The sequence below is a fragment of the Cetorhinus maximus genome, chromosome 1, assembly GCF_964194155.1.
Source record: "Cetorhinus maximus chromosome 1, sCetMax3.hap1.1, whole genome shotgun sequence".
Lineage (NCBI taxonomy): Eukaryota > Metazoa > Chordata > Chondrichthyes > Lamniformes > Cetorhinidae > Cetorhinus > Cetorhinus maximus.
Window position 1 is genome coordinate 4,874,339 of NC_135879.1, and position 18,050 is coordinate 4,892,388.

The 18,050-nt window shown below is 43.3% G+C and overlaps 1 protein-coding gene across 1 annotated transcript in view; it reads left to right on the top strand.

Annotated features, from left to right (window-relative positions):
- Positions 1 to 11,907: 11,907 nt before the first annotated feature.
- The window catches only part of stpg2 (sperm-tail PG-rich repeat containing 2), a 349,639-nt gene continuing 343,496 nt past the window's right edge, over positions 11,908 to 18,050 (top strand). Inside the window, exons 1-2 of the mRNA XM_078570506.1 lie at positions 11,908 to 12,018; positions 15,737 to 15,877. Coding sequence (XP_078426632.1) covers positions 11,923 to 12,018; positions 15,737 to 15,877 — 237 coding nt within the window. The 5' untranslated portion in view covers positions 11,908 to 11,922. The remainder of the gene's footprint in view (positions 12,019 to 15,736; positions 15,878 to 18,050) is intronic.

Consider the following 18,050-nt stretch of genomic DNA (forward strand, 5'->3'; position numbering starts at 1 on the left):
CTTCATAGGGGCAATTGTCAAACAACGTGTTCTATCGATTCACCTGAGATATTAGAACGGGTGACCAGGAGCTTGGTCAAAGAGGAGGTTTCAAGGAATGCCTTAAAGGGGGACAGAGAGGCAGAGTGATTTAGGGAGAGCTGAGGGCCCAGTCAGCGGAAGGCACAGACACTAATGGTGTAGCGATGAAAATTGGGGATGCTCAAGTGGCCAGAATTGGAGGAGTGCAGAATTCTCAAAGATAGGGAGGGGGCGAGGCCATGGAGGCATTTGAAAACACGGATGAAAATTTATCATTACCTCTTTACTCTGTGTCCTGATTTAGAAAAAGCTTGATCCCTACCTGTAATCATGCTTTTTGCTTAATTATATATTTCTATCTCTAGGATTCTGTCTCTCTATCCAAGTCACCCAGCATATTCCCATTGAGAACTTTCATTCACTATTATTCTTTTCAAAATATAAAACTCGAGTAATGAAGATTAAGGGGTGATCGGATTGAGGTGGCTGAGATGATTAAAGCTTTCAATAGGGTTGATAGAGAAAAACTATTTCCTCTGGTGGAAGGGGGGTGGGGGTGGGAGTCCAGAACAAGGTGGCAGAATCTTAACATTATAGCCAGGCCATTCAGGAGTGATGTCTTCACACGGGGGGTGGAGGAAAATCTGGAATTCTCTCCCCCAAAAAGCAGTCGAGACTTGGATCAATTGAAAATGTCAAAACAGAGATTGATAGATTTTTGTTAAGTAAGGGTATGAAGGGATATGAAAGGAAAGTGGGTAGCTGGAGTTAAGATACAGATCATCTATGAGTGAACTGAATAGCAGAGCAAAGTCAAGGGCCTGAATGACCTCCTCTTGTTTGTATGGATGCCGGGCAACAAGGGATCATTAACACCCATATAGGTCTGGTAACATTTGTCTCTGGCAATTTGACTTTATTAATTATCAATCTATTTTAGCCAGATCGGCTCCTGATCTGGTCCAGTAGCTGAGTTAACTGTTTTCAATTAAAACTTGGCAGCTATAAATGGCGTAATTCTTGTAAATCCTGTTCAGCCAGTTGTGTGCAGGAGTTTGTAATGTAATAGAGAGAACAATGGAAAAGCTTAAAGATGAAAGGAATAAAGATATTGCACTAATGTAACACCTTTCATGACCTCAGGAAGTTCGAAAGCACTTTACAGCCCCTGAAATACTATAAAATAAAACAAAGTGCTGGAAAATCTCAACAGGCCTGGCAGCATCCATGGGGAGAGAAACAGAATTAACATTTTGAGTCCGTATGACTCTTCTAGTACTTTTGAAGTATGGTTACTGTTGTAATGAAGGAAACATGGCAGTGAATATGTGCACAGCAAGCTCCCACAAACAGCATTGAAGGCAATGACTAGATAATCTATTTTAGTTATGTTGATTGAGGTATAAATATTGACCAGAATACTGGAGAGAACTTCCCTGCTCTTTCAATAGTGACATGGGATCTTTTATGTCCACCTGTGAGGGCAGACAAGGTCTCAGTTTAATGTTTCATCTGGAAAGCAGTGCCTCCGACAATGCAGCACCTCCTCAATGCTGCAACCTCAGGTGTCTTCCTGGCTGTTGGGCTCAAAATTTTGGCTTGGACACAACTCTCTGACTCAGGGATGAGGGCGCCACTAATTGAGACATGGCTTTCCCCTGATATGTGTTGGGTCCTTTTTCTGGTGTAAATCATGACAATTTAGCCTGCATTCAATCTGCACAGGCGTTCTCCCACTGCTAAATTTGAGGTGTTGGGTTGGGTTGCATCTTCGAATACGTTAGTTAGGAGCCTAACACTTGTTGAGGGCTTGATGGAGGAGTAAGTTCCCCAGGAGCGCACAGAGCTTCCTCCAGCAGCCCCTGTGGCCTCAATTAAAACCAGGCAATTGTTTCAAAAGCTCCATAGGTGTTGTGATTTGCATCCCACTCCATAGTACACTCCATCCTCCATTGCCCAGGAACACCCCCTCCCCCCACCGACCTGAGCCTCATTAGGCGACTGCTGCCAACCAGGCAAGTGACCCTAAATTGGATTGTCCTTGGAGAGAGCTGCTTATGGCAGTGTGACCAACAGTGAGCTGGCAGAGGAGGCCCGAGGGACCGACAACAATTGGTTTTTGCTTTGGACCCTCAATAATTGTGTAGTGTTGAGTTTGTGCCCCAGAAACAGGCTCAGATGAATTTTTACTCCGAGCAATATTTTTAGGGGATTGTGTGGCGCATTGTGTTATCACAATCCTTTTAATTTTTTGGATTAACGTTTAAGTTCAGCTCAGAAAATCACACAATAGATACAGATGAGGAAGACCGATAGTCCCATTTAACCCACCCGCCCTATAGCCCATGACATGCAATTGTTTTTTTAAATAATTCCGGGGATTTTGTCTCTAGTATCCTAGCCAGAGGTCTAGCCTTTGTGTTGAATGCATCAGTTCTAAACTTGCTTGTTACCAATTTGATTGTGTCTCCTTATCCTAGTCTCACACTTTAGCATTTTGGATGCACTGTTTCTACATTGTTTACTATTTTAAAAAATCTCTGAAAGATCACTTCTCTGTCACTTCCTTTCAACAGCATCAACTTGCACTTAATTAGCGCCTCTAGCATAGGTAAACGTCCCAAGGCACTTCACGGGAGCGATTTATCAAACAAAATTTGACTCCAATCCACATAAGGAGACACTAGGGCAGGTGATCAAAAGCTTGGTCAAAGAGGTAGGTTGTAAGAAGTGTCCTAAAGGAGAAGAGAGAGGGACTTCCAAAGCCTCGGGCCTAGTCAGCAGAAGGCACAGAAAGCAACGGTGGGGGCTGGGGACAGGGATGTGAGGAAGAGGATCTCAGTTTACTACTCGGAGGAGCATTGTGTCAGTATCTAATCTTTGTGTTCCAAAGCTAATTTCACTGTCTTTTATAAAATGCTTTCATGGGATCTAGGCATCACTGGCAAGGCCAGCATTCATTGCCTTTGAGCTGAGTGACTTGCTAGGCCATTTCAGAGGGCAGCTAAGAGTGGGTCGCACATGATGGCCAGACAATTCCCTTCCCTACAGGGCAATAGTGTTTTATGAGATGGCATCAGCTTTCAATTTTATTCATTAATTGAATTTAAATTCCACCAACTGCTGTGGTGGGATTTGAATCCATGTCCCCAGGGCCTAGGCTTCTGTTGTAAGAGTGGCTGAGTTGTACTATTAACGACAGAGTTGATCAGCAGACACTTCTTGGGTGGAAACATTACGTTTATTTACAATATACTCAGCAGCAATGACACGTGTGCTTTCAACTCCAACTCTATCTCTACACTGATTGCTGAGGTAGCCCGCTCTACTCTCCTATTGGTTACTATAGGTCATGTGATCTTCCTTACAAATATTATTCTTAAAGGTACATTACACTCTGAATAAAAGCATAATTACTACATTCCTCCCCCTTTAACTCGGCTATATGTATTATATTTACAAGTACATATCTTTCAAGACAACATAATACTTACACTGGGTAAGGAATTTACAAGTTCAGTCTTTCAGGTGGTTTCCTGGTACGCGTGGAACTTCGCAGCTCCACAACTTTAGATGCTTTGTCAGGAACCTCCTTTTCCGGAGTTACCTGAACATCAGGTGCTTTGGTGGGCACTTGCAGTTCTGTATCCTCAACTCTTGCAGGAACATCAGACATGTCAGTCCTGGGTTGAGTATCCTCAACAGGAAATGCAGACCCAGTCATGGTCACTGGTGGAACCAATTATTGGTGATTTATCTCTCTTCCTTAAATGGTCCACATGTTTTCAGATGATCCATCCTTTCACCTCCATGTTGTAAGATAGAGGTCCAGCCATTGCACGTATTCACCCGATAACCACTTTGGTCCTTCTCCGAAGTTCTTCACGTATACCGGCTCTCCCACAGTAAATTTCCTCTCACGGCTACACCAGTTATGTCTAGTTTTCTGGCTTCCCTGACCCCTTTCCACTCTCCCCTCTAAATTCGGCATCATTACGCTCAATCTCATCCTGAGACAGTGTTTCAACAATAACTCCACAGATGTGACACCTGTTGTTGTATAAGGGGTAGTCCTGTAATGAAAAAGAAAATGTGCTAGTTTGGTTGCCAAGGAATTGCCAGTTAGTTTTCATGCCTGCCTTGAATGTTTGAACCGCCCTTTTGGCCAGTCCATTTGAGGAAGGGTGGTACGGTGCAGTTTTTACATGAGTGATACTGTTGAGGCTGATAAACCGTTGAAACTCAGCACTTGTAAATGCCTGGTAGCCCATGAATGGCAAAACTTTGATGTAGTTTCTCAATTGTAGCAGCTGACGGTTGGTGACTTCACCTCATATATGTCCAACCATTTTGAATGGGCATCGACAATGAGCAGAAACATTGTCCCCAGCAAAGGTGCAATGTTTTCAATGTGTAACTGCACCCAGAGTCTAACTGACCATTCCCATGGGTGTAATGGAGCTGTCGCTGGCAACTTTTGCAGTTGTTGATATAGCACACAGTGCTTTACTAAACTCTCTATTTCACCATCCATCCTAGGCCACCATAGATAGCTCTGTGCAATGGTCTTCATTCGGGAAATCCCTATATGTGAACTGTGTAGTTCAATTAAAAGTGGCTCCCTTCCATTTGGAGGAACTATCACTCGTGCTCCCCACAATAAGATGCCATCCTGGCTGGTTATTTCATGTCTTCTGTTGAAGTACAGTTTCATTGCATCAGGTACGGGCTCCTATGACCAATCCTGTAGCACTTGTTCTCATACTTGAGATAGGACTGGGTCCCGACTTGTCCAGTCTCTAATCTGTCGAGCACATACCAGTGAAGAATCTAAGAAATTTAACAGTAAAAAGGTTCCTGTGGAAGTGGGGTGTGCTCATCATTTTCTTGTAAAGGCAAACAGCTAAGGATATCGGTGTTTGTGATTTGATTGCCAGGCCTATGTACGAAAGTGTATCCGTACGCTGCCAGAATTAAAGCCCTATTAGTATTTCTGTATCTTCTTTCTATGTACCTTCTTCTTTCTAGCACAGACTTTAATCTTGGTCTTCTTTTTGACCACTATTGGCCAGACCTCTCTCAGATGCAAGCTCAACTTGCCTGAGTTGAGTGGCTGAATCTCCCAAAATTTCATCACCTGCCTGCTTCTTGGAAAATTCTGCGACTTTTGTTTCCAAAGCCTCTTTGGCTTCATTTAGCTGATTCTTCAGCTCTTCCGTTTCTTTTTTGGTATTTATTTGCTGCCTCCTGGAAAATGGAACATTGCCGTGTCTTCTCTGCCAACTCATCCTTCAGTTTATTCACGGAGGTGCTGAATTCTTTCTGTTTCTCTTCATACTTTTCCAGAGGTACAAACTTTGACCTGAGGGAATCTTGTCATGTGTGTGAAGGTCTTTCAACAGGTTTTCTTTTTCCCTGCAAAGGATGCTCACCTCATCTCAAATTCATCATCAAGCAGGGTCTCTTCGAGTTTCTTCTGCTGTTCTTCCAGGTTTTGGCTTAAGACAGCCTGCATTTCTTCAGGTTGTTGAGTCCTTACACACTCGTGTTCCAAAACAGGAATGCTTCCAGCTTCCTTTTGGAATCTCAGTGGCTAATCAAGGTTGATTTCTCTTAGCCACTTTCACCCTAGAAGGCTGGGTCCTCTGCCTCTCAATACCAACACTGGTAGCTTTACCGATTGGCTTCCATAATGAACAGTTACTCTACTTATGCCTTTTGCTTAAATGTTTTCACCTGTATATGTTTTTAGCTTGGCTGCTGTTCATTCCAAATTTAACTGATGTTCACCATTATTCAAATATCTGAAGGTATGTTTCCCAATTACTGTAGTGTCCACTTCCATTCTAACAGGTTTGCCATTTAACTTTCACTGTGACAAATATTGGTTCTGTCTTCCCAACTTTCAGATTAAACAATGAATAAATGTTTAAATTTGTTGTTTCAGGCTCTTCTACATCGTAGATTTCATTGGGCTTCTTCTTTTGTTTACAAGCCTGCCTGAATCTTTCCTTGCATTGCCTCATCATATGTCCATCTCTGTGACAATAGTAGCATTCGACTTTTTTAAACTGCCAATCGCTAAAAGACCTCTATTAAAATTATTCTTCAATTTTGCTGCTAAGTTATTTTTCGTTATTCTTTGGCTAGTGGGGGCTGCTTCCTGCTTCCCAGCAGAGCCTTGCACGTTCGTGCCCTTTTCGGCTGGGGTTTCCCGCCCGATGTGGAGGATGGTGCCATTTTGCACACCCTGTATTGCTTTTGAACCTCTTACTGCGCTTTCCATGGCCAGCGCTATCGCGAGCGCCTTCTTGAAATCCAAATTCGTTTTGGACAATTATCTTTTCTGAATAGTGTCCTCCTTCACACCACACACTAAACAATCTCTAAGCGTGTCGTTTAGAGTCATACCGAACTCACAATGTTCCGTTAGCTGCTTCAAATTTGCCAGGTAGCACGCAATTGTCTCAGCCGGGGCTCTATTTTGCGAATTAAACCTGAGCCTCTGCATCGTGACTGAGGGCTTGGGTTGAAAATGACCCTTCATGAGGTCCACCAATTCATCGAAGTTCTTCGAATCTCGGGCACTGGGTGCCGTAAAACTTCAAATCAAACCATAGGTTTTGCTCCCGCAAGTACTTGAGGATCGTTCACCTCTTCTCTTTCCCCATAATCTCGTTTGCTTAAAAGAACGTGGAAGTGTTCAATGTAATGAGACCAATCATCTGTGGTTGGTTCAAAAGGATCAATTCTCCCAAATTGTGGCACTTTGAGAGGGGATAACTTCTTCAATTCTAATGAAACTTCCTCCTTACAATCACTGGGCGAGGTACAGTGCCGATTTCTTTTTTGTCTTGATTTCTTCTGTTCTGGGGAGGCGATGGCTTAGTGGTATTGTTGCTGGACTAGTAATCCTGTAGACCCAGGGTAGTACTCTGGGGACCTGATGGTGGAATTTGAATTCAATAAAAATCTGGAATTAAAAGTCTAATGATGACTATGAAACCATTGCCGATTGTCATAAGAACCCATCTCATTCACTAATGTCCTTTAGGGAAGGAAATCTGCCTTCCTTACCTAGTCTGGCCTACATGTGACTCCAGACCCACAGGAATGTGGTTGACTCTTAAATGCCCTCTGGACTTGGGAGTAACTAGGGATGGGTAATAAATGCTGGCCTAGCCAGAAACACCCACATCCCATGAATGAATTAAAAAAAAAATCCTGTTTTATCCTCGTCGCCAGTTTGTTGTAGGGTGGCCGAGTTGCTACTGTTGTTGGTAGAATTGATCAGCAAGCACTTCTTGGGTGGAAACATTAATTTTACTTACAATATACTCAGCAGCAACTACGCGTGTGCTTTCAACTCTAACCTATCTCTACACTGACAGCTGAGGTAGCCCGCGATACTCTCCTATTGGTTACGACAGATCATGTGATCTTCCTTACAAGTATTATTCTTAAAGGTGCATTACACGCTAAACAAAACCATAATCACTACAGCCTCTGTTTGGCTAGTCCAGTGGCCTTACCCCGACACCACCACCTCCCGCACTTTCACATGCCCCCTCGAGACTTGAAGTTCCTCTGCTTGAGATGTCTGCCTTCTTCTGCCCTTAAAGAAATTTCTGCGGTCGCTGCTGTTTTCTATAGTACCAAACTATTTAGGAGAGAACAGTAGTAATTGATAAGCATCTTCCTGCTGTGCCTAACCAGTGAAAAGCCAGGCAGCACTGGCTGTTTCATACTGTTCTAACACGCGGGGTACAATCGAGGACTCGAGCTCGAGCTATATCTAGAGCCCCACCTGCTGGCTAAGCTGGTATTGCAGAATTAAGAACTGAGAATTAATGACCATCAGGAATGATTGAACAGACTCGGGCTCTTTTCTCTAGTAAAGGGAATGGCTGAGAGGCGAGCTGATGGCCATCATTAAGATTATGAAAGGTTTTATAGGTAGACTCAGGGAAGATGCTGGCACTTGCGGCGAAGACCAGTACTAGGGGCCCTAAATCTAAGATAGTCACTAATAAATCCAAAAGGAATTTCAGGAAAGAGAGTGGTGAGAATGTGGAATTCTCTCCCACAAGGAATAGTTAAGGTGAATAGTATATATGCATTTAAGGGGAAATGAGATAAACACAAGAGGTAGAAAGAAAGGAAAAATAGCAAAATACCGCGGATGCTGGAAATCTGAAATAAAAACAGAAGATGCTGGACAAACTCAGCAGGTCTGTCAGCATCTGTGGAGAGAGAGACAGAGTTAACTTTTCGAGTCTGTATAACCCTTCTTTAGAGCTAAAGAGGAAATGTGATGAAATGTTATACTGTTTAACGGAGGTGGAGCAGGTGAAACTGGATAGAAGGCCAGCGATAGGTGGGGGCTAAGGAGAGATTGACAAAGATGTCATGGACAAAAAGTCAAAGGGAGTGTTAATGGTAGTGGTGGTGAGGGCTAAAGAAGGTGCTGATAGTGGCATAAAGGTAAGAAAGCAGAATGTGTGAATAGCAGAACAAGGGTGAGCACTCTGTGAAAGAACATGGAACAAGTAACAGATGGCCCTTGTGGGGGTGGATGGGGGGAGGGGGTGGTGTTTGGGGAAAAAGGATGAAAAAGGGATAAAAAAGGTGATAAAACAATGAATAAATGAATAAAAATGAAATAAATGGATAAAAAATAAAAATAAATTTTTAAAAAAGGGGATTAAAAAAGGGGTGAACGTAGAGGAGAGAGTTCATGATCTGAAGTTGTTGAACTCAATATTAAGTCCAGAAGGCTGTAAAGTGCCTAATCGGAAGATGAGGTGCTGTTCCTCCAGTTTGCGTTGAGCTTCACTGGAACATTGCAGCAGGCCAAGGATGGACATGTGGGCATGAGAGCAGGGTGGAGTGTTGAAATGGTGAGCGACAGGGAGGTCTGGGTCATGCTTGCGGACGGACCGAAGGTGTTCCGCAAAGCGGTCACCTAGTTGGTGTTTGGTTTCCCCAATGTAGAGGAAACCGCATTGGGAGCAGCGAATGCAGTAGACTAAATTGAAGGAGGTACAAGTGAAATGCTGCTTCACTTGAAAGGAGTGTTTGGGCCCTTGGATGGTGAGGAGGGAGAAGGTAAAGGGGCAGGTGTTGCACCTTCTGCGGTTGTGTGGGAAGGTGCCTTGGGAAGGGGATGTGGTTTTGGGGGTGATGGAGGAGTGGACCAGGGTGTCCGGAAGGAACAATTGCTATGGAGTGCTGACAGGGGTGGGGGTGAGGGGAAGATGTCTTTGGTGGTGGCATCATGCTGGAATTGGCAGAAATGGCAGAGGATGACCCTTTGAATGAGGAGGCTGGTGGGATGAAAAGTGAGGACAAGGGGGATCCTATCATGGTTCTGGGAGAGAGGGGAAGGTGTTAGGGCAGAGGTGCGGGAGATGGGTCGGACACGGTTGAGGGCCCTGTCAACCACAGTGGGTGGGAGACCTCAGTTAAGGGAGAAGGAAGACATGTCAGAAGCGCTGTTTTGGAAAGTGGCATCATTGGAAGAGATGCGACGGAGGCAAAGGAACTGAGAGAATGGGATGGAGTCCTTACAGGAAGCGGGGTGTGAGGACCTGTAGTCGAGGCAGCTGTGGGAGTTGGTGGGCTTGTAGTGAATATTGGTGGACAGTCTATCACCAGAAATGGAGACAGAGAGGCCAAGGAAGGAAAAGGAAGTGTTGGAGATTGACCATGTGAAGGTGATAGAGGGGTGGAAATTGGAAGCAAAATTGATAAATTTTTCCAGGTCCAGACGAGAGCATGAAGCTGAAAGGCACCGAAAAAATAAATTTGCTGCATAGCTACTTATTTAATGTACTCTTCTCTTTTGGGTGTTAATTTGCAACTAAGCAGCAGGTCCTTACAAAGCCACTATTAGACAGCAGAGATTTTTGCCTCAGGATTGGGTCTAGAAACAAAGAGAGAGTGCAGAGCAGTTTCCAAGAGTTTACAAAGTGTGAAACAAGCATTCAGGAATACAATGCGTGTGGAATACCATTCACCACAACAATGGCTGGACCACCACAGTAAATACTGCAGCAGTGCTACTCATGCATGCTCACTAATTTAACTGAACCCTCTTCATTTTTAGACACTGACTACAGAATAAACGGAAATCCCTTTCCTCCTCCACCATCTCTCAGTCCAGTCTTCTCTCAAGACTGACTCATTGATGTATCCTCTTAATAAAATTACATTTAAAAATGAGGTCTCTCTGGGGGAAGGGTAGGTTTGATTATTACAAAGTACTAACAGCAGAGAAACAGGCCATTCAACCCAGCAGGTTCCTGGTGTTTATGCTCCACACAAGCCTTGTCTCATCCTACTTCATCTCACCCTATCTACATAAACTCCTATTCCTTTCTACCTATTTCTACCTGCCTTTCGGTGACCTCGCCATTTAAAACTCCAGGAATTTGGTTTTTTCGAAAATGTTTGGAAAGTGACCTCCTGTTGGACTGTTGCTTTTGTGTTTAAACAGATCTGAAGGGGTACTGGCAATTTCTGTAATGCTTTTTTTGAATGGATGGATCTACTGAACAATTGGTCTTACTGGCTGCTGACTAGAGTATTCTGCTGGTCATTGGTGCTGATTGAACATACTCATAATGACTCTCCGCTTCTCAGCCACTGGTATTGCTGCAAAATCGTAGTCCTTGGGCCATGGAAATTAATATTTGGATAAAACCCTGTGCTGCTCTGCTACCTTTGTAGAATTCTGCATCACTCTGCCGTGGGTCAATCTGGTACCTTATGCGGCTTGGTGTCAAATTTTGTCTGATAACACTCCCACCAGATCTTCCATCTTCTAACTCTGGCCTCTTGTGTGTCTCATGCTGCCTTTGCCCCATCCTTGGTAGCTGTGCTTTCATCTGTCTTGGCCCCAATTTTTGTCACTTTTCTCTTTAAAGTCTTTGCCTCACCACCTCCCTCCCGTCTTTGAAAAGAAAGGAAGATTTGCTTTTCACGTTAATCTCTGGATTTTACAGCCAGCTAAGTACTTTTGAATAGTTCCTGTTGTCATGTAACTATGGATGGCCGTAGCAGCCAAGTTGCACACAGGAAGATCCTATAAACAACAATGAGCAGATAACCTGTTTTGGTCGGGTTCATTGAGGGCAGGGCGCTGGGGAGAACCCGTGTGCTCTTTTCAAAATGGTGCCATTGGGTTTTTTTATGTCCACCTGAAAAGAGGAGTCTGGGTCTTGGTTTTACATTTCATCCAAAAGATGGTACCTCTGACAGTGCAGCACTCCCTCAGCACTGGCACCAGAGAGCCAGTCCAGATTTTTCTGCTCTGAAGTGGGATTAAGCCCAATGCCTTCTGTATCAGAGATAAGAATGCTACCGAGTGAGTCACAGATGACAACTTTAAGACTTTTAAACCCACTTCTTTCAACAACCTTCTGGTTTTGGTTCTTCAAATGGTTTCCTCTTTGGCCTGATGCCCATTTCTTTTCCTACTGCCTCTGTGATGCACCTTAGGACATAGTCCTATGTTAAGGGAATCGCGTTAGGGCAAGTTCATTTTATCGCAGCCCAAATTCAATGAACTTCACTTCTACCAAGCACAGCTCCCTACCGGGAGTGCAAATCACCGAATTTACCTTTTAAAACCTTTCACACGTCCATTCCCATATACCTGCAACTCTCCACCAGGTCCCATCCGTTGATGGGCAGCTATACGTGGCTAATCGATTTTAATTAATCAACATTATTTTTTGAGGATTTTGCGAGATTTTGGGAAGGAACCGTGAGGTGATTTATTAACCCCCGAGGCTTTGCATAACATTTTAATATAGATTCCTAAAAAGTTTGTTTATTGGTTAAACATAAAAATCCCAGTAACACGAGTTCCTTTCTGCAGACGGATACGCTCCCTTTATGTCTTTGGCAAACCGTGACCATGATTCTGTATTCAATGTTCCGGGTGCTCTTCTGTCTCCGGGCCCACAGCATTATGACATTGCTCCAGTGCAGGTAAGATAGACTTATTGCCAGCTCAATGTAGCAGATAAAGGTAAGCCCACTTTGTCAGGAGAACAAATAATTCTAAATAATTACACAATAAATCTTGTTATTTGTACATACACACGTTGCCCTTTCTTGTCCATGAAATACGTACAGTTCCTTTGTACCTGTCATTGTAGATTACCGTTCATTTGACAGGACATCTCATTACAAATCCTGCATATTTCTACAATTAACATAACTTGCATAAAAATTTCTAGAGACAAGCTAACTATATATATCTATGTATTTAATGAATTTGGGTGGTAACAAGTCATTGATCGGATTATTAATATTAAGAGTCTCTGCCAAAATATTCACTAATGAATATGTATATAGAGATGCAAAGGATAATAATTTGCATACTTCACTGATAAACTCTCATTGCTTGTGTAGGAGGGGATATTTTTCTTGGAAATATTCAAATGTTCACCTTAGATCATGTTTTTATAATTTTTGTATTTTTTGCTTTATTTGAATAAAATTAGCCATATTCGAGAATTCAACTGAAGCAAATGGGCATCAATAGCCAATGTAATTATTGTACCGCGCTGGTGCATTCAAAGCCCACCTCACTGAGCAAGTTGCGATGACTTGAGTTCAATAAATTCTGGTAAATTATGGGCTAGCACTTAGTAAGTGACCTTGAAAGCAGCCAGGTTGTCATAGTAGCCCAACTGGTTGACATTCAGGGAAGGGAACCTGCCAACTGAAATGAGACTCCTGTCCGTACATGGCGATCTCTTAAAGCTCTCAGGGTAACTATGGATGGCCAATAAATACTGTCCCACCAATGTCAAGTATACCTGAAGAACAAATTTTTTAAAAATTATAAACGATCAAACTGAAATATTAAAGAGTGTAGTAACCTTCTCCTTTTAAAGCAGTTGATTATTTCTTTCTAAACAAACTTCTTTACCCAGAGAATGATGCAAATGTGGAACTCACTACCACAGGGAGTAATTGAGGTGAATAGCGTCGATGTGGGGAGGTCTTGTGATGCAGTGGGTAGCGTCCCTGCTTCTGGGCCAGAAGCCCTGGGTTCAAATCCCACTTCTGGATTTGACGGCTGACGTTAGGGCATTCATAATGTGGAAATTCGGGTTGATTATCAGCCTTGAAATCCTTCCAATATGCCTGATGGCAGGTGGCAAGAGTGAGAGAGTTTCCTGGTCAGCCATGGCAAACCGCCAAGCATCATCATGGACCATTCCAATGGAAGTCCATGGTCACTAATGCCCCGTTACCTGGAGGAGGAGCATAGATGCCCCAAAGGGGAAGCTGGATGAACACACGAGGGAGAATTGAGGGTAATGCTGATAGAGTTAGATGAGGAAGGAAGGGGGCTCAGTTGGAGTATAAATGGGGACGCGGACTGGTTGGGCTGATCTGCCCCGTTTCTGTGTTGTATATTCCATGTAACTTCTACCTAATAATAACAAGCTATATTTATAAAGCACCTTTAATGTAATAAAACACCCCAAAGTTCTTCACAGGAGCATTATAATGCAAAGTTAGACACAGAACCACTAAAAGTGATATTGGGGCAGATAGCCAAAAGCTTGGTCAAGGAGGTTGGTTTCAGGGAGAGTCTTAAGGAAAGAGAGGTAGAAAATTGGAGAGATTTAGGGAGGGATCTCCAGAGCTTAGGGCACCGGGCAGTTGAAGACACAGCCACCAATTGTGGAGCAATTAATTTGGGGATTTCAATGATCAGAGCCACTACATGATGGTTATTTTCAATCTGACTGAACAGCTTTTAAAATTCAAAGCAGGATCTAACTCATCTAACTCTGTGATGGGGCACAGTGGAGTAGACACTTGTGTATAATTTATTCACATTTCCCTGAAAATGTCCACTTTAAGAACATAAACATCAAACAAATTACTGTTCTCAAAAATCACACTGAGCAGTGCAAATCTCCCCTTTAGCAATTCATTTAAAAAAAAAATAAGGCTTAATATGCAGATAAATCAAACCAAATGTTGATGGGGGTGGTAATAATGAATGTTTCTGCTGTATACTCCGAGCGAGACCCATTGGATTGTTTGGATGTTTAAACTATCCACCAATATCAGTTTTCTTCTTCGTTACACGGTTTGTCATTATAAAACAGTTAGGCTTTGATCTTCACACACCATCTCCGAAAAGTAATTCATTCTATTTTTACTTTCCTGATCATTTCCTTCATATTTCTTGGAAATCAGGAGTATGCAAATCTACAGCATTGTTGGCCAAACGGGACTCCTTCCCTGAGCCATTTGCAGACGCTTGAGGTCCAGAAATTGTTCCACAAAACCCAAGCAACTCAGCTCTATCCCTTTAGAACCATACAGTCAAAGAATGATACAGCACTGAAAGAGGCCATTCAGCCCATCGTGCTACTGCCAGCTCTTAGCAAGAACGATCCAATTCGTCCCAGCACCAACCTCCACTCTTTTCCCCATAGCCCTGAAAACCTTTCCCCTTCAAGCGTGCTGTAAGTTGTTATTGAATTTGCTTCCACCGCCCTCTCAGGCAGCGAGTTCCAGATCATAACTCACTGCGTCAAACAACTTCTCTTCATCTCGTCTCTTTCTTGTTGGTGGACCCAGAGATTTTTTTTAGAATTTTAAAATTTTATTTTTTGGTCTCTTTTGCCTGATTTGTGAATCAATCCTAAATGGGAATCTCTGCATCTTTTAATAATGACTGTGAGATGCCCGCGAGTTAATGGGAAGGAGGGTTTGAACTTTGTGGCCTGGGGCATGCAAAATCGCCTGGAGGCAGACTGGATCAGAAGGGTTGGGTGCGTGCCTGTGTAAGTTAGCGATGGAAAACTGGGCAGTTTCTGCTCTGGATGGGCAGGCTTCTTGGCCCAATTTTCATCTGGGCACTGTATTCAGGTGATTATTTAAACCCAAGCGCAACACGAGAAAAACCTTGTGTGTGTGTCTCCTTTGCTGTATAATAACAATTGGAAAGTTATTTTTCAAACTATTTTCAGTGCCAAATTTTGAACAAGTGATCTTAACTTACTGAGCCAGAATGACTCCAGAGCTAAAAAGAGTTAACTTACGAGGAGAGGCCGAATCGATTAGGTTTACATTCTCTTGATTATTGAATATTAATTGAGGTTGCTGAGACAATTAAAGGATTTGATAGGGTCAATGGGGAGAAACTATTTACTCTGGTGCGAGAAGACAGATGTTTGATTGTCAAGGGGCAGGGAAGTTGAGTTAAGGTCACAATCAGATCAGTCATGAGCTTAATGAATGGCAGAGCTGGCTCAAGGAGCAAAACCTTAAAATTAGAGTCAGGCTGTTCAGGGGTGATGAACTTCTTCACACAGAGGGTGGTGGAAACCTGGAACTCACTCACTCTAAAGCCTTCGAAGATGGGGGCCAATTGATAATTTCAACACTGAGACAGATAGACTTCGGTCAGGCAAGTGTATGAAGGACTGTGGAACCTAGATGGAGTCATGATACAAATCAGCCTTGATCTATTTGAATGGCAGAACAGGTTTGATGGGCTGAACGGCCTCCTCCCATACCTCTGTTCATGAATTGTATCTCTGAATAAATTGAAACTGAAACTGAACCCATGGGCCTTAAATTGCCAACAAACCATGCACTGTAGCATTTGTCCTCATTAACCTGAGTAAAGTCCTAACACAAGACACCAATTCTGTGTTGTGAATTTCAGGAACACATCAAAGGAGGGCAGAGCATGAGGAACAAGGAGGCTCGTTTCAAAACAGTTGGAGCAGACCTACCAGGACCGGGCACCTACGATGTCCGCCCCATAGAAAAAACGAGTAAAAACTTCAAACCGCAGTACTCAACGGTGAGCTCCAATCTGTTCTATGCAGTAGCACTGGCTGCGCTTTCTCTAGGTCGGAGTCATGATCCTTATTCAGCAGCCACAATGGCAACATCATTGAAGCTGTGTTGATGATGAATGTGTAGTATACTAGCCTCAATATCAAAACGTAATTGTAGACGTTTGTTTAAAAAAACCCAGTGTATTGGCACCACTGTGGCAGTCAATGAATTGAAGGCGGGACAGGGTTACGGGAGGATTTTCAGTGAACAGGGTTTATATTACGGCAGATATAAAAACATAAAGCTAAAAGCTACTGCGGATGCTGGAAATCCAAAACAAAAACAGAATTACCTGGAAAAACTCAGCAGGTCTGGCAGCATCGGTGGAGAAGAAATCAGTTAACGTTTCGAGTCCTCATGAAATATGAAAGATATTTCACCTCTCTCCTAACTATACTCAGTTCTGCCGAAGGGTCATGAGGACTCGAAACGTTAACTGATTTCTTCTCCACCAATGCTGCCAGACCTGCTGAGTTTTTCCAGGTAATTCTGTTTTTGTTTTATATTACGGCTGTTCATTTATTCAACAGAGTTGTTCAAACAAGGTGTCTTTGAACTACAGCAAGCAAAACTCACATGAGTTACAGCAGATGGGTTTCCAGGCAGGATTGATGGGGGATTTACAACAAATGGAATCTATTTTGATGAAAGACTTGCATCTTTCTATGATCTCAGGATGTCCCAAAGTGCTTTACAGTCAATGAAGTGCTTTTTAAAAAGCGCTCAGTATTGTAATGTAGGAAATGTAGCAGCCAATTTGACACAGCAAGGTCTCACAAACAGCAACGTGATAATGACCAGATAGTTAGCTTTATTGATGTTGAGTGAGAGATGAGCATTGGCCCCAGGACACTGGGGAGAGCTCCCCTGCTCTTCCTCAAAATAGTGCCTCAGGTTCTTTTACACACACCCAAGATGGGCCTTGGCATAACATCTCATCTGATTGATAGCATCCTGTAACAGTGCAGCACTCCCTCACTACATCACCAGCCCCAATTTCTGTATTTAAGTCCAGGAGCGGGACTTGAACCCACAACCTTTGGACTCAGCGGCACAAATGCTACCAAGTAAGCTATGGCTGGCATACATTTTAGGGTAAAGACAGTTTTATTTTACAGCAGAATCTATTTAAAGTCTCTGCAAATTACAACAAGCTGAACTCACGATTGACACTTACAGTGCTCCCAGCATGACTGATGGGAGTTACACCATAATTTACAAGGTGATGTTGCTGCATACAGCAAAAAAGCAAACAAAGTTTGGAAAAACAGGTGGGGAGTACCTTGATACCAGCCCCGGATCTGGTCTGGGCACTCCTGAGAAATTGGCCGGGGAGCTGGTCTGCTGGTTCCCCAACCCCAATTGGAGCTACCTGAGGTTTCAGCTATGGAGCTGCCGGTAGCACTCTGAGATAGAAGAGCTGTGGGTTCAAATCCCACTTGAGTGTTGTGCTGTTTTTGGGGAAAAAAAAATAGATAGAATCCCTAAAGCCAACCTGAAGAGCCATGTGGAACTCCAGCTCAATGTCCCATCCAAAAGACAGGAAGTCGGAGAAAGTGTCAGTCTGGATTGTACGTTCTAATCCTGGAGTGGGTCTTGAACCACAATGTAAATCAGAGACAAACTAGTATTTGATAAGGGGCTGCTGCCTGCCTAGCAAGAGCTCAGGCTTGTGCTCCTCAATTTCCTTATAGCCAATTATTGCTTCTGCAATAATTATAATCCTGTAGTCAACCCTCTAGTAGACTCTGTATCTAACATTGGTCCACAGTGTGGCAGAGAAACACTGATAATTAACCATACAGCCAGGTGCACTAATGGACGATAGATCTGTCACTGGATGCAGCACTTGGCTTGATTGAGATGGATAAACTGGGCCTCGCTGACCAAGCTTTGTTTTTGCCTCTTACCTCTCAGCAGGCCTGGGATTTTTACTGTTTGCGATGGGACACACGTGGAGTAGAGCCAACCTGCACAGCTGTTTCAGTGCTCTCCTAGTTGGCTTTGCACCTTGCACTCTCCGTAAACTTGAGCTCATCCAAAAGTCTGCTGCCCTGTATTTTAAATTGCACCGAGCTCTGCTCACCCATTTCACCCTTTCGCGCACTCACTGACACTGGCTCCCAGTAAAATTC